This window comes from Acartia tonsa, chromosome 5, assembly GCF_053477335.1.
Source record: "Acartia tonsa isolate MP-2025a chromosome 5, ASM5347733v1, whole genome shotgun sequence".
Lineage (NCBI taxonomy): Eukaryota > Metazoa > Arthropoda > Copepoda > Calanoida > Acartiidae > Acartia > Acartia tonsa.
Genome location: NC_137264.1, coordinates 11,873,442 through 11,890,721, shown reverse-complemented (window position 1 = coordinate 11,890,721; position 17,280 = coordinate 11,873,442). Strand labels below are relative to the sequence as shown.

At 36.2% G+C, this 17,280-nt stretch overlaps 2 protein-coding genes across 4 annotated transcripts in view; both read right to left on the bottom strand.

The window, feature by feature from the left end:
* Positions 1-977, bottom strand: part of LOC145318764 (acyltransferase PGAP2-like) — an 18,811-nt gene extending 17,834 nt beyond the window's left edge. For both annotated transcript variants that reach the window (XR_013879498.1, XM_080160290.1), the window contains exons 1-2: positions 918-977; positions 392-474 (exon numbers count right to left, since the gene is read on the bottom strand). Coding sequence is in view for 1 of the 2 variants with exons in the window: in XM_080160290.1 (XP_080016416.1) it covers positions 392-474; positions 918-972 (138 nt within the window). In the remaining variant the exon portion in view is untranslated. The remainder of the gene's footprint in view (positions 1-391; positions 475-917) is intronic.
* Positions 972-17,280, bottom strand: LOC145318760 (serine incorporator 3-like). Of its 2 annotated transcripts, none has more exons than XM_080160280.1 (6): positions 16,425-17,280; positions 15,031-16,061; positions 4,141-4,276; positions 3,720-3,821; positions 2,953-3,396; positions 972-1,863 (listed from the first exon to the last, which is right to left on the bottom strand). In XM_080160280.1, the coding sequence occupies exons 1-5, from the start codon at positions 16,532-16,534 to the stop codon at positions 3,324-3,326; spliced, it is 1,452 nt and encodes a 483-aa protein (XP_080016406.1). In that variant the 5' UTR covers positions 16,535-17,280; the 3' UTR covers positions 972-1,863; positions 2,953-3,323. The 2 variants fall into 2 exon arrangements, with proteins under 2 accessions (XP_080016406.1, XP_080016407.1); XM_080160281.1 differs by having other exon boundaries at positions 3,124-3,396.

The window sequence follows — 17,280 nt, the reverse complement described above, 5'->3', positions numbered from 1 at the left end:
TTCGCAAAATTACCCCTTCTGTAGATTACAATTAGTGGCTGAAACATTGTGACACTCAACGTAATTCATCAAAAATTCAATTAAAGTCTCCAAAGTTAAGTCAGCGAATAAGAAAACGTTATTACAAAACTTTAGGATTTAGTGAAATAGCCCAATAACCCAGAGAGTGGGGACAATGGACTGTTTATTGCACTGGTCCCAAAAGTTTCATGATAACGTTTTCTTATTCGTTGGCCTAACAACATTGGGGACTTTAGTGAATTTTGATTGGTTGCTTTATTGTTCAAACGTTCAAACTACTAATTTTAATATGCAGAAGGGGTAACTTTATGTATCATGATGTACATTAATTTATCGGCCATTGTCTTATCCCTTTATATCCCTGTCTTACCTCACAATGTGTGCTTCCTTTAGGATCAAAATCAAACAACAATGTCCACAGGACACATCCAATAAAGGCACAGAAAGGAAACCCTTGGATCAAAGAAAATATCTATGTTAGACAGTATTTTGAAGGTATGTTATGCCTGACATAAAAGATCTCCAAAACGGTTAAGTAACATATTTTAAATGCTACTTAAAAACATAAATATTAAAATTTACTTTTTTTCTTTTTTTTCAATATCGAATTTTTCACCCTTAAATCCTATTATATACAATAGTAAGGTTTTATGTCTGTAGGTTAAGATTTCATTAACTACTGAGCCGATTGATTTCTTCATTTTATGGAATTTTCTGATAGGTCCCTGGATGTTATTAAGCTATTTATTCTTATATCTAAGTTTGGTTTTAGACTATTTTCCTACTTTCCTTACTTCCTCGACTACATAGCTCCTAGATGCTAGGAGCGCAGCCGCTAGTAAATACATAATCTAATTGAACATAATCTTTCCTGTTTATAGATCTATTTTCTTTGCCTAAAGTTAACGTGACTAGATATTGTAAAGTGTATGTAGCTCCCCCGCCCCGCATTTTTATCTGAAATATTTCATATACACATTAAAGTTACAATCACATTTTTTCAAACTTTTTTTATGGAGTATTTTTTTTATTTATATAAAAACAAGGTAAATGGACTTTTTTATACATGTAAATGAAGAAATTTTATATTAAATAGAAATGAAAGGGTAGATCCATAAATGATATTTTTAATGTTATATTATGTTAAGTTTAGCCTAAAATTAAGACTACCTATATGGTAAAAAAAAGTTATTCCGAATATTGTCTCCATTAATATTATTCTTAATTAGAAATACAAAGAATATTTCATAGAACTACCCCTTTAATTTTTTGCTTAATTTATTTTACTGTTATTTTTTTATGGTTATAAGTGTACAATACAATATTGGGTGCAAACTACAGTATGACTAAATATCTATTTTCTTTCAAATAACATATATGGTCAAATAGTTAATTCTGTTAAAAATTTAGGTCTTTTTTTGGCTCAAAAATTGTTGGAATGATTTTATAGTGCAAACATTAATATTAATATCTTTTGTCTAGAAGTTTATAATTGTTTTTCTAAATAAATTGTACAAATAGGCGTAAAATGTTTTTTTTTTCTACAATGTTTTTCTTTATTATAAATAATATCAAGAGGGAGGGCGAAAAGTCACTTATAGAAACCACCATTAAAGAACTGATGCATAAATGGCGTTTGGTTCCACTTGGGGAGTTGCTTTATTGTAGTACAATGTGATTATTTTAAAAAAAGGCGTTGGAACCGCCGAAAACTGCCATTTATCGCCGTTTTTTACATTGTGTTTTTTTTACAGGGTGGCACATCCGCCCTCCCCCTTTTAAAAAAATGCTACAACTAACATATACATACATGATACATAATATGTCAAATGTAAAGTAAAACTAGGATGACAACATTCACTGGTTGCGTAGCAAAATTACCTAATAACCCAAAATGCAACTTAATCAAAAACTTAAAATATATACAGGGTGCGTCACATAAATCGGGACATTTTGTAATTTTTAAAGAAATGAACATAAAATCGTCAATTTTAAAGATTTTATTGAATTTTAAAAACTGGGAAGCAAAATAGGTATATGACTAGTAGATTATTCAATAAAATCGCCGCCAGCCTCAATCACCGTCTCTACCCGCCTCCTCAACCGCCGACAGGTCCAGGTTAAAATGTACCTGTCCAAGCTTGCGTAGTTCTCCTTGATAGTGGCAATGAGGGAGGTCTTTGTGGTATGGGCACGTCTATTGGTGCATGCTTCAAAGTAGCCCTAGGCCCAAAAGTCCATTGAATTAAGATCGGGCTACCGGGAGGCCACATTTCCTTAGGATCATGAGTAACCGCCAAATTGACAAAATCCATGTTTTTGCTCTCATTTGGGCTAGGATTTAGCTACAGTGGACTTTAAGTACTCAAAATGCGTGTCTCGATGAGCTTAAGACACACACAAAAATTTTGGGTCAAATTTCCAACTTCTTCCCTGTCGGGCCCTACTGTTTGTGATTTCTTAAGGCTCAAAATCTTGAAAAATCTACCTCATTTCGGCTAGGATTGAGCTAAAATGGATTTAAACACGGCAAAATGTGTGTCTCAATGAGCCTAAGACACCCACAAAATTTAGGGTCAAGATTCCAACTCCTTCCCTGTCGGACCCTACGTTTTGTGATTTTGCGCACTTAACCACCGGCGCATTTGGAATCTGCCTTGTTGAACATATACGCGTCCAGCTCGGTGTACACGTCCATCTTCGTCCAAAGATTTGTTTGTGCTAAAAGGTCATTACCTAAGCTTTCTATAGTGGGGTCAAACGTCCTGATTGGTCAAGTAGTTTTCGCGCTGTGGCCGTTTAAAAAATGTCCCGATTTATGTGACGCACCCTGTATTAGTCCTTTAAACTTTAAAGATTTAAAATTGTGATTTAAATGCTTATTAACACGTTTACAGAGTAAATTATAGAGTAGCCGCGTCACTGATATACATAAAATTTTTTTATAAAGCTAAACTAATCAAAATTTTGTTTTCCAAACATTTTACTCATTTGGAAAGGATTATTAAAAGGACAAATATTCTGAAAAATAAATAAAGATTCTTAGTAGATAAATATCTTGATTATGAAAATCCAAATTAATGGAAAATCCATAAAAGTTACTTGTTTATTGAAGAATTCTGAACGTATATAAAAAGATCTGAATAAATTAAATTATCAAAAATGTATTATCTTGATGTTGTTTTTCTTCACATAAAATCATTCTTTATCTACCAATCACACTAGTTATTCCTCAGAATACTTGACCCCGAAGCGAAGATGATCTATAGGTCAACCAGGCCCACCAGTTCTGTGTCAGGCTGTCAGTACCCGAACTCTCTGTCACTGAGGATCATGGGCGCAATCATGGTCCACAGATAGATAGCAGCGCACAACCTAGAATAAAAAATTATTATCAATTTTTAAAAGCAAGACCTTATCCCAGAGAGGGAGAAGACATTGATCTATTAATTTCACAAGTCCCCAAAGTCTTAAAATAATGGTTTCTTATTCGCTGCCTTAACAACTTTGGGGACTTTTATTGAATTTTGATTGGTTTGTTTAATAAGTTGAGTGTACAAACGTTTCAATAACTAATTATAATCTAGAGAAGGGGTATTTTTAAAAATATTGGAGATGTAAATTAATTTATAGGCCATTGTCTTATCTCTTTAGATCCCTCAATAAAATAACCCTTAGAAATAAAATTAAGTACTAACCAGGACGAGACTATCTTGACCCACATGGCTGCGGGATTCTCACTAAAGGTGTTGATATCGCTGCTTGGGCTGTACCAGTTCGTAAGGGTCATCATCACGTACCTATAAGTATTTAAGAATTAGGGTCAATTTCATTATTTTATTTTAAGGATTAGGATATTTTTAAAGGTGATCTAATTTACCTTCTTTATTCTTATGCCTTATTTTAAATAGATAACAACTGACAAAAGTCCACCTTTGAATCAGACATACTTATACTGTATACAATCTACTTTATAGAAAAACTAAAAAAAGAAACAGCCACGATAGGCTAAGTTTTATTTACAAACAATATTTCTATTTTTTAAATCCTGTAGACACTCAAAATACAGAATGAATTTAAAAAGATCTAACAGGTGGAAATTACAAAAAAAATACTCACAATGTGGCCAGTGCAAACATGACATGGAAAAGAGTCCAGTTGTAGGCAGTTCCATCCTCCTCGTTGTCATGGATCTGTCCAGCCTCTGCGTCACCTCCTCCAGATTTATCCTCGCGCAGCAGAACCTGATTGGCACCTAAAAAATAACAAGATTAGTTTTTGAGAAAAATTGTGTCTTTTGAAATGAAAAAAAGACTAGGTAGGTAGCTTTTGAGTGGACGGAAATACCGTTACATTTAAATATTGATACGTTAAACTCTATATTAAATAAATAGTTACATTTACTTAATACAGGTTCCTGAGATGCTACAGAACAAGATGATACTGATGACGACCTGAACAACGGAATGGCTAATGATGAAATTGATGTTAATGAAAATATGATTGAAGATGATATTGATGACTATAACCCTAATGATGGATATGATGGAAATAATCTTGAAGATGACAATAACAAATAGCTTTCTGCAATACAATCAAGTCATCAATATAACAATAGCCATGAATCCATTTATATTAATAAAGCACTCATCAATCAGACAGTTTGTATTTTCAACTTAAACATTCATAATGATTTTATTGAAGTTTTAAAGTTTTATCAATTTCTTTTATACAAACTTTTATTCAAAGCTTTATTGGCCTAATGCTTTATAAACAAAAGATTAGCAGCAATATTTAAAAGACATTTTATTTATTAAATATTTAGCCCGGAGTGCTCCCCATATAAAATGTGACATATTGAAATGTGATGATGAATCTTGCAAATTGAAATGTTCACACTCTACACGGGGAGCACAAAGGAACACTAACCTATCTCTTTTAGACCATTGAGCTTACGGTTTTGTATGGCTACAATGATGACATTGAAAACAGCTCCACACTAGGTGAGTCACCAACTAATGTGGTGGCAGCGGTGATTCACAACCAGCACGCCCAGAGGAGTCTTAATCTACAGCCACAAGTGATCAAGCATAAACATGCCTGGTGGAATAAAGATATCTAAACCAGAGCGCTTGCCTAAAGACAATGTTAGTGAGCCTGATCTTCACTCTTGGTGGAATGAACTTTTAAATTATCTTAACCAAGATGATGATTTCCACCTCTTTAAAACTAAAGGCATATATAGCACATGGACTGCTGCAGAGATTGATGAGGACAGAATTGATAAAGTTCATGCTAGTGATGAAAAGGATAAACTAAATACCAGAAGAAGACAATTAAACAACTACCTCACAATCATTGCTGGATGCTGCAGTAAAGACCAGTACATGCTAGTGATCAGGCAAGCAACAAGTTTAAACTGGATTTGGAACGAGCTAACTGTGATATATCAACATCAACATAAAGGCAAAGATTTTCTTGGAATAGTTGACATTCAATATGATCCTGATAAAGACACAGCCATCTCAGTTTACAACAGCTACAGGGATAAAATAATGGAAAACTTAAAACCAGCTGGAACACACATTGAATGGAAAAATACAACTTTGACAACTCAAGAATCTATTTCCCCAACCTTTGAAGATCACATCCTTCTAACTACATTGCATCTGATTGACAAAAGATTACCAGCCAGGGTGAAAGAGATATATGGTCCTAGAATTGAAAAAGGAAAATTTCTAATGGATCTTAAAATGGACATTCTTACAAATGTAAGTAAAATGCTTGATGATATGGAAGATGATGATACTGATGTTAACATCAATGCTATTAAAGCGGCCAGAAACCAGGGGAAGAAACATCTTACAATCACTACCTGGAATGTCCAACGCATGTCGATGGGTACCTTTAACAAAAGAAAGGCAAAAGCTCTAGTTAAATATGCTAGTCAATCCAACTGGGACGCGGTACTTTTAAGTGAGTTAAGATCTGCAGGAAATGGAGTGGAATGGTTGGGAAGTGATGAAGATCTTGCTGCTATTGTGTACTCTAAAAGGGCAGGTGTTCTACTTAGAGGAAGTTTACTCAAGAAATGGTGTGAGGAAGGTCAAAAGAAAATACAAGATGAAAGATCTGTCTCGGTGAAAATGGAGGATACAGTTCTTACAGCAACATACCAACCAGTGTTCACTGGCAACAATGAAGGGGAAATAGAAGAGGCCAAAGATACTCTCCTCAAACATACAAAATAAAGAGGAGATCCTTCTTGTTGTTGGTGATTTCAACGCACATGTTGGAGGTGGTGAAGTAAGACCTGGCACATGTGGCTCTTTTGGAATAAGGGAGAGCAACAGGCAAGGCTTGGAGTTGCTGGCCTGGTGCGAGGAAAACAATCTAGCACATGTAAACAGCTTCTATAATCACAAAAAGAGAGGCACTTGGTTTAACAACAGCACCAAAAAGTGGTATGAAATTGACGGTTTCTTGATGAAACAAACACAAAGACACAAAAATGTCATCAAAGTGTCAACTGTCGGCGAAACTACATTATCAGACCATAAACCAAAGAAAATCATCATTGAAAGAAAATGGAAAAAATATGATTCACAGAACAGAAAGAAAAGAGTACCAAGAATAAGATGGAACAAGCTGAAAGATGAAGAAGTAGCTAGTCAATACAGAAGAAAAGTTGAAGATCTGCTTGTTGATAGTGGAGAGGGTATTGATGAAAACAAAACATGTTGGAACAAAATCACTGACATTGTTATAAAAGCTGCTGACGAGATATGTGGAAGAGAAGAAAAGCAAGTTGAAAATCCATGGATGCAAGACAAGGATGAAGAAGTGCAGAGAATGAGACGAAGGTTAAACATAGCCATCGAAAGACGCAACTCTTTGTTAGTCAATCAAAGAGAGAATCCAAATGATGATCTCAATGTTGACATTAATATCAGCAAAGAAGAAGTCAAGAATGCAAGAAAAGAGATAAAGAGAGAGACTAGGAGGTGGGAAACAGAATGGTGGAATAAGATCATAGAGGATTGTAAGAGTGCTGGAGAGAGGAATGACACTGGAGAAGTGTATAGAAATTTGAAAAAGCTTGGTAACAGAGACAGGAAGATAGCTTCTGTTTCTACCAACTTAACTAAAGAACAATTTCGTAACCACTTCATGAAAGTGTCAGAGAAACGTTTTGAAAACCCACCGGAAGAGATAGACAAGATCTTGGAAGAAGTTGAGGATATTAGTGAAACAGCTGAGGCAAGACATGAGAGTGAGATCTTAGAAGAAGTACCATCAAGAGAAGAAATCATAGAGCAGATGAACAAGATGAAGGACTCAGCCCCTGGAGAGGATGGTGTGAGGCTGTGTTACTTATTGAAAGGTGGCCCAATGATCTTGGATGAAATAGTTGAAATGGTCCAGTTCATGTTCAACAATAGTGCTGACAAATGGGAGGACTCCTTAAAAGTAGGTCTGGTGATAGCACTTCACAAGAAAGGGGATAAAGATAATCCCAACAACTTTCGTGGTGTTGTCCTGTTGGCTATGGGCAGCCGTATATTGGCAAGAGTTCTAGCTAACAGACTCAGAATATGGTCTGAGAGACTTGGTCTACTAGATGACAACCAATCAGGTTTCAGAAAGGGTCGCTCAACAGCCGACGCCACACAAATCATGATCAGGATCCAGGAAGACGTTGTAGATCTGATGAAGAGATTAGAGGCCAATGGAGAGACAATGGACAGGGATTTACAACCTAAAGCAAGACTACTGGACCTCAGGAAGGCTTAACCTCGGGTAAATAAGCCTGCACTGTGGAAGATCTTGAAGAGGAAGGGGATTGGAGATAAATGTTTGGGAGCTTTACAGGACCTCCATGAGACAACACAATACAAAGTGAAGTCCAGAGAAGGAGACAGTGAGAGCTGGGTCCCAGAAAGAGGTTTAAGGGAAGGATGTCCTTCCTCCCCTCCCCTCTTTAACATTTATCATCAACCAGTCATGAGGATTGCCAAGAGAAAAAGAAAGAGGAATGCTGAGGAAATGAACCTGGAGATGGGTATTCCATTCAATTGGGTACCTGGCAGCTCTTTTCCAAGCTCAAGTCTCTGGGAGAAACAGAACTCAGAAAGTAAGAGGATCAGAGTTGATGATTCACTCTTTGCTGACGACACAACCATTGTTGGAAGGGCCAAGGAGTTAGAAGTTGGTCTTAGGATAACAAAGGACGTGATGAATGCATTTGAGGAGAAGAATAATGATGATAAAGAAGAGGAACTTGCTTTTGGAACAGAGGATGGAGAAAAGATCAGGATGTTAGGGTCATACATTGGAAGGAAAGAGGATGTCAAACAGAGGATAAAGAGAGCAGGAGCAGCATGGTTTAAAGTAAAGAAACAACTGAAGGGGTCAAGAATGTCGAAGAAGATGCAAGCAAAGGTAGTGGAGGCTTGTGTAGAAAGCACACTCTTGTTCGATGTTCAGGTAAGAACATGGAGAATTGGCGACCTAAAAATCATGCAAAGAACTGTTGACAGGATGTATAGATACATCTGGAGCAGGAAAACAAAACCTCCATTGATCCAGATGCAGGAAGAACATAAGAATATGCAGGATATCCGAAATGACCTTAACATCAAAACAGTCAGATGGAAAGTAGAAAAAAGAGTCTTGGAGAGGATTGGACACATTATGAGAATGGATGACAACAGGACGGTAAAGGCAGTGACTTTAGGTTGGCTTGAAGACCTAGAGGACCATGGAAAGAGACCTGGAAAGAAGGATAAGACTGTTATTTACTGGAAGAAAATAGTGAAAGAAGCTGGATTAGACTGGACAGATATCAACAGATTGACAGCAGACAGGAAGTGCTGGAAAGCAACAGTACGGGAGAGGATGGACCACCTAGAGAGTTGGGAGAGGAGATATGCCAATGGAAACACTGAACCTAGAATGGAACGAAACCAAAGAACAACCCAAGATGATAACTTTATCTGTGATATAGATGGTTGTGATAAAATTTGCAGATCTAAAGCCGGACTAGTCAACCACAGGAGGAGAATTCACCAAATCTCATCTGAGAAAGTGATCTTCAAGTGCAACCTGTGCAATTTAGAATTCAGAGCTGAAGCTAATCTAGTCAACCACAAGGGGGGCTGTGGGGGTGCTGTGGCCTCCAGAGATGACCTAAGAAGATGTGATATTTGCCAGAGGGAAATCTCAAAATCCAACTTTGCCCGACACAGAAAAAAATGTACTGGAGGCGACATTCAAGGCCAAGACAGACAAGGGGAATTAAAATGTGACCGGAAAGTCTGTGAATACTGTGGCCTCCAAGTATCTAAACCCAACTATTCTCGACACCTGAAGAAATGCCTAAGGGGAGCGGCTGTTCCTTAACGAGGAAGATGGCCGAGTCAAGTCAAGCTATTAAAATGGTCAAGACTCCTTCCAACTTGCATACATGAGAAACAACACAAGAGGATCTCAAAGAGGCAGAAACAGATACCAAAGATAAGCCTCAATCAATAATCCTATCTCATGAGATTGGAGATATCTCCTGTCCTTCCTTATCCAACAGAGACAGAGATGGGTTAAAATCCAAGCTGTCCATTAATGCCATTCAAGCTGATGAAAATGTTGATGATGATGATGAAATTGATGAGGAAGAAAAAATGAACCAGATTGCTGAACTGCATGGATATAATCCAGGTGAGCCTTTAATTTCTAAATCTAATAAAAGTGTGGCCAATACTTCTATGCATGTCATTAAACCAGTCCCTTCACAGATCTTCACTGTGTATCAAAATGACATACCAATACATATGGATCTTGATTCTGGATGTTGGATCAACTCAGTCAAGCTAAGCTTTGCCCACAAAATGAAATGGAAGATCCACCCAAATGGCCAACTGGCTAAAATTGCAGATGGAAAAACAATCCTAAAATCATCTGGAGAAATTCATGAAACATTCCAAAGAAATAACTGGGTTGTTAAATTTTCTGCTATTGTCCTAGAGAATCTTCACACTGATGTCATAGCAGGAAACAATTTCTTCATGGACAACAATGTGAAAAAAGACATACCAAAAAGAAATATAATTGTCCACAACAAATACATTGTCCCAAAAACAAATAGAAATGGTTCCTTGCCAACTCTTCCCATCAATTCAATCATAGAGATATCAGAGCCTGCAGTTATTCTACCACTTCAAGAGATACCAGTTAAAGTCCCCCTTGAAGATGACAAAGTCGTCTTTATTGAACAATCTCCAGGAGCAAATACCAATTGGCCTACACCTCAAATATGTACTGTTAGAGATAACCATATCAACATACTCAACAATACTCAAGAACCAGTCTTTATCAAGAAACACAACATAGCTGTCAGAGAAGTAGTTGAGAAATATGACCTTGAGACTAAACTTGATTACAAAATGAATACAGTAAAAGCAAATGATAACAATGGTCTGGAACATATTGAGGAAATACAAACAAACAAGCATAGACTAACAAATGATCAACAAAATAGATTGGACCAAATGCTCAAAAAACATAATCAAGTCTTCAACCAAGATTTGTCTATGGGATACAACCATAAATCTGGTCCACATTTTTGCAAACTCAAGTTTGCAAATCTAGAAAGGCCAAGCTCCAAGAAAGCCATCTGTGTACAGTACAATTCTCAAATGAATGCATTGTTACAAAAAGTCTGTGATGAACTAACAGAGAACAATGTTCTTGGCATTCCTCAGCATGACAATGTTGATGTTCAATATATTATGCCCTGTTTCTTGAGAAAAAAGCAAAAAGCTAAAGATAAAGCTGCCAATGAGCTTACAACCAAAGATGTCAGGCTAGTTGTTAATACCTGTGAGCTAAGTAAGTACATGAAATCCTTACCAGCAAAAATTAACAAACCACAAGATGTTTATAACAAACTTGCCAAATGGAAATACATTATTAAAACTGACCTCTATCAAGGATTCTTCCAGAACCACCTGCATAAAGATGCCCAAAAATGGTGTGCAATATTAACACCTCATGGTGGAATCAGATACTTCAAAAGAGGTATCCAAGGACTCATCAATCAATCTGAAGAACTTGATGAATTACTAGCTAATGTATTCAGACATCTTCTCACAGATGGTAAGCTTGTAAAACAAGCTGATGACTTGTTCATAGGGGGTGAATCAGTTGAAGAAGCTTTGCAAAATTTTCATGAAATGCTTCAAGTGTGTGATGAGAATAACATTAAACTCTCTCCCTCCAAAACCATAATGTTTCCAACCTCTGTTGATATTATGAGCTGGATTTGGAATCAAGGTGGTACACTATCCCCATCTCCTCACAGGAAAAAAGCTCTTGCCAAAATCACAGAAAATGATCTAAAAACAATTAGAGATGTTAGATCATGGGTTGGCTTGTACAAAACTTTTATATACCACACACCTAATCTCACAAAAATAATGGACCCTTTTGACAAACTAGTTGGTGACAAAGATTCCAAAGATGTTATTGTTTGGAATGATGATCTCAGAAAACAACTTCAAGAGGCCAAGGATCATGTAGAGAAAATCTCTGATGTCTATCTCCCACACCCAGACAACCAACTTATAATCCTTACTGATGGAGCTAGAACACCACCTGGTGTTGGATTTGTGCTTCAAGCAAAAGATGATAAAGGCAAAATTAGAACTATCAGATACTATTCTGTCAAGCTCAAACCTCATCATCTTAAATGGTCACCATGTGAGATAGAAGCAGTAGCCTTTGGCACTGCTATAGAAGCATTTTATGACATCATTAAAGAATCATCAAAACCTGTCATAATATGCCCAGATAGCAAACCAGTCTGTGATGCTACAAAAATGCTACAACAAGGTAAATTTAGCCTATCACCTAGGATACAGACCTTTCTAAATAACATGGGCAAAATCAGATGTGAAGTACAGCATATTTCTGGCAAAAGTAGACATAATCAAATGGCAGATTTTCAATCAAGAAATACTGAAGCATGTTTTGCTGAAATTTGCCAACTATGTAACTATGTTAACCAACAGTCAGACACCATCTTGGATCCCAAAATTGGAAATATAGAATATGAAATACCATATTCTAACAGACAAGGGTGGAAAAGCATACAACAACAGGACAAAGCTTGTGTTCTTGCCAGAAATGCACTCCTTACAGGACAACTTATTTCAAAGAAATCAGGTAAAGTCAATACTGATGCAAGAAGAATCATCTCTCAAGGTAAAATTGCTAAAGATGACCTTCTTATTGTTCCTAAATCTATAGATTTGTCAACAGAAAAGATAGAAAGAATTATTGTACCATCATCCTACAATCAGGCTCTATTAACACAAATGCACTACAAAAATGACCATCCTACTAAAAGTCAGTTAAAGAGTCTATTTGACAAATACTTCTTTGGATTAGGAATAAATGCTGTACTTGACAGGTTGTATGATGAATGTTCCTTATGTAATTCAATGAAAAAGCTGCCAAAGCAAGATAACTTTCAAACAACAACAAATGCTACTCAACCTGGCACACATTTTGTTGCAGATGTGATGAGAAGGGCAAAACAGAAAATATTGGTAATTAGAGACCAGTTCTCATCCTTCACTCTTGCACAATTTATTGGCAGTGAAAATCATCAAGATCTTGAATCAGGGATTATCAACATAATAACACCAATCAGAAACAAAGAATCTGTAATTATAAGAACAGATCAAGCAACAGGATTTCAAAAGTTGGCAAAAACCAAATCTCTTGAAGAAATCAACATTAAAATTGAACTCTCTGAGGATTTCAATAAGAATGGAACAGCAGTTGTAGACAAAGGAATCCAGGAACTTGAGAGAGAAATCACTATTCTTAATCCTAAAGAAACACCAATTGATGACAAAACTCTTTCCAAAGCACTTGTCAATCTCAATAACAGATTAAGAAGAAAAGGTAACCTTTCTGCAAAGAACATACTTTTTTCAAGAGATGAAAAACTAAATGTCAACCTAAATCTTGATGACAAGGAATTAGCTTCTGAGCAGCTGAAAACAAGGCAAGAAGCTAACCAAAGGAAACATAAGGAACTTAATGATGATAATTTTGCTATTGGAGAACCTGTTATGTTAAGAGAAAACCCAAGAAAACACACTGTCAGAGATCAATTTATAGTTACTAATGTGTCTAAGGAAAAAGTCCAAATGCAAAAAATAAACAATCACTTGACAAAAAAAACACAATCTCAGATAAGATCAAAAGTGTATTCAGTCAATAAAAATAAACTTTTCAAACTGAAAAAATTTGAGACCCTACCTACCAAACTAAATAAACCTAAACAATCAAGTGAATACAACTATAATCCTGTAAGAAGAGATGACTCATCAGAAGATGATTGGAGTTCAGATGATACTATACAAGAGGATTTCATTTCTGTAAATGCTGAAACTACCTCTGAAGACAATGATGAACCCAGCTCTTTTCAAAGTGCAGATTCCTATGACACACCAGATGAAAACATTGATCAAAACAATAGTAACTATCAAAACAGGGGAGAAAAACTAAAAGAAGTTTGGATAACATCAAAATCTACCAAACATCATAGAATCTTAAACAGTTTAAAAACAAAACTTTGCTGCAACTATGATTCAATGTTGGTATAAAAGAAATTCTCAAAAAAGGATGACTATAAAAAACAGACTAAGAAAAACTACAAAACAACCAGAAGTTTTCAGAGATAACACACATGTCAATGCCACTGCCAACATTGTCTTAAGTACTACTGAGGAGAGAGTCATTGAAACTGATGATGAGGAATCATGTGATTGGGATCACCATGTTTCTTGCATTGACCTAACTGATAATGATGTAAACCTTGGATTTATTGCATCTCCCCTAGATTTAAAATTTAGTTTCTCTGAACATGATTTCCCCTACAGTCAACACCAAATGAAGATGTTCCCCAAAAATTAGACATAAATTTCAATGAAACAAATTTCAACCCAAACAGAGTGTATGATTTTTCTAATGTACTACCACTGAATCCTGAACAGAAAAGAGTAAAAAAATCCAAATTCTCAAGGATAAGACATTTTTTAAGCAAAAGATTTGATTCAAGTGGGGGGGGCACTCCGTCAAAAGGGCTAGCTAATCTCAAAAGAAAATGGGGAACGTTAAACTCTATATTAAATAAATAGTTACATTTACTTAATACAGGTTCCTGAGATGCTACAGAACAAGATGATACTTATGACGACCTGAACAACGGAATGGATAATGATGAAATTGATGTTAATGAAAATATGATTGAAGATGATATTGATGACTATAACCCTAATGATGGATATGATGGAAATAATCTTGAAGATGACAATAACAAATAGCTTTCTGCAATACAATCAAGTCATCAATATAACAATAGCCATGAATCCATTTATATTAATAAAGCACTCATCAATCAGACAGTTTGTATTTTCAACTTAAACATTCATAATGATTTTATTGAAGTTTTAAAGTTTTATCAATTTCTTTTATACAAACTTTTATTCAAAGCTTTATTGGCCTAATGCTTTATAAACAAAAGATTAGCAGCAATATTTAAAAGACATTTTATTTATTAAATATTTAGCCCGGAGTGCTCCCCATGTAAAATGTGACATATTGAAATGTGATGATGAATCTTGCAAATTAAAATGTTCACACTCTACACGGGGAGCACAAAGGAACACTAACCTATCTCTTTTAGACCATTGAGCTTACGGTTTTGTATGGCTACAATGATGACATTGAAAACAGCTCCACACTAGGTGAGTCACCAACTAATGATAAGACAAACAAACAGGGGATTCATTCTAATGGCGTTCACAGAAATTTTTAAGGGGGGTGTAAACCGACCAACAAACACCACTGTTCAAATATCTACCTACCACTACACAACCTTTAGTGCTTTAGAAGCTGTGCAAATTAAATATTAAATCTAAGAAAGAAAAAAAAATCTACCTGCCAAAGCTGAAGCAGAGCTTGAAGTGCTTGAGCTCATAGAGCTGTACAGCACAGCCAGGAACCAGATGACCAAACCAATGATAGACTGCGCGTCCAGCGAATGGCTACCGGCCTCCGGGTCGCCTCCTGGTGCAGGGGTGGTGGTGATAGTAGAGTTTGGGGTTAGGCCCGCAATCTTCGGCTTGCAGTTGGGGTATGGAGAGTTGCTGACAGCGGACCATGTCAGATACATGATGTACAGAGACATTGCGGCCGATTGGAGTAGACCAGACTGGGGCATGTACTCTTGAACCTTCGGCAGGACAGATACAACGGATAGAATGACACAAAGGATAAGATTGAATGATACAAAGAATTCATGCAGCTTACATTCACCAGTAACTGATCCAGTGTAGTAAACAAGCAGCAGAACGATGGCAGCTATACAGCCGCTGTACAATAGTCCGGTACATGTCAACAGAGCGCCCAACCATTTGCCACCAGCACTGCAACCCTCGCCCTCCTCCTGATAATTACCATACCAGGCCTCATTCCAGGAATGAACAAAGTCAATGATCAGAATAAGTTGGATCAGGATGAACAAAAATCCTCCAATCATACCAATGACCATCCAGGCCTCTTCAAAGCTGCCCAGTGGGATCCAGAATGCACCAATCATACCGCCAATAATCAGGATATACTTGAAGCCCCAGAAGCCGTTCTGAATGCCAGCACGTCCGTCCTTGCTCGACTTGACATTGATCATTATTATGGCCATCAGTATAAAGAACAGGGTCACAATCAGATTAACTCTGTACACAGCTTTGTAACCGACAGCAGATGAACAATCAACTTGGTACGACTCAACCTCGCCCGTAACCTTGGCTTTGATGTCATTCTGCAAATTTTCAAAGAAATTTCCTTCGCTTCGCGCGTCCCCATCGCCCTTCTTACAGAAGGGCACTTTAGCCAGGCTGTCCGCAAGTCCGGGGGCAATAAGGATGCAGGATAGGATGGTTGTCAGCAGCAGTAGGATTGAATACATAATCCTAGAACAAACAATTAACTTATTATTTTTAAAACCAAGTCATCATTAATTTTTCATTGTGCATCCTCATTTTTTTCCCGCATTTGGAGAAAAATCAACAGAAAAACGGACAAATCTATAAAAATGTTTTTTTTCTGTCTTAGATTTAACTTCTGTCAGGGATATGAAAATGAAAAATAAAAATATTTTACTGATTACTTTGTTCATTTCGTGGATTTAAACATGCTTTAATAAATAATCAAAGGTATCCGTATGGGGCGGACCGATCTTCTGTTATAGAAACCTTAGAATATTAAAAGATCATACATGATATAGACTTTGAATCAAAATCATAGAACGTCACCTAAATAAAGGTCATTAATACCTGGTAGAAATTGAGCTGTTGCACATGCTGGGGCAGCAATTACATAGCGCGCAGGCGGCTGAACCAAAGCAGCACGCCACCGTACTCCCAAGGGATATTATAGCTCCCATTGTACCACTTTAGCGGATACGTACTTTAATCTGTTATTAATATGATCTGAAAAGTAATAGATAGTTAATGTTATAGGTAAATGTATAACAAATTACAAAACTTGTTTAATTCTTAATTATAATAAAGTAACGATCGGGTTCTCTTTTTTAACCCCTAGCCTCTTATTCATAAAAAGGACGCGTACCAACTATCCGGCCCGTTCACCAACAAGGACGAAATTTAAACAGTTTGTGGGCGAAACATGTCAGAAACTAATAGCAAAACGGCCAATTGAAGTAAAATCGAAATTTGGCAATTCAAGAAATCTTATCTTAATGGTTTATAAAATTTTCAAGTAAAGCTAGCTAGAGCAAAACCACCAAAAAATAGTGATTCCTGAATAAATCTCCCTTAATCATACCAAAAACCATCGGAGAAGCAATTCCTGAGATCTTTAACTTTTATATAAAAGTACACAATTTATAAATAAAAAATATAGCAAACCATATATAATAAAAATAACTACGCATCGATGAGTCATATGGACGTACAAAAATCATTATCTTTGATAAAAATAAATTTTAGGCAAAAATTCGTAGTTCTTTTTATCACATAAATATACATTTTTAATCAATAATCCTTTTTTCATGATGCAATAATTTTTATTCTAAAATATTTCATACAAAATAAACCACAAAATATCATTTTTAAGTTTCACAATTTTCATTTCACAACAAAAAAATTTGTGTTGTGCGCATGAGTATAA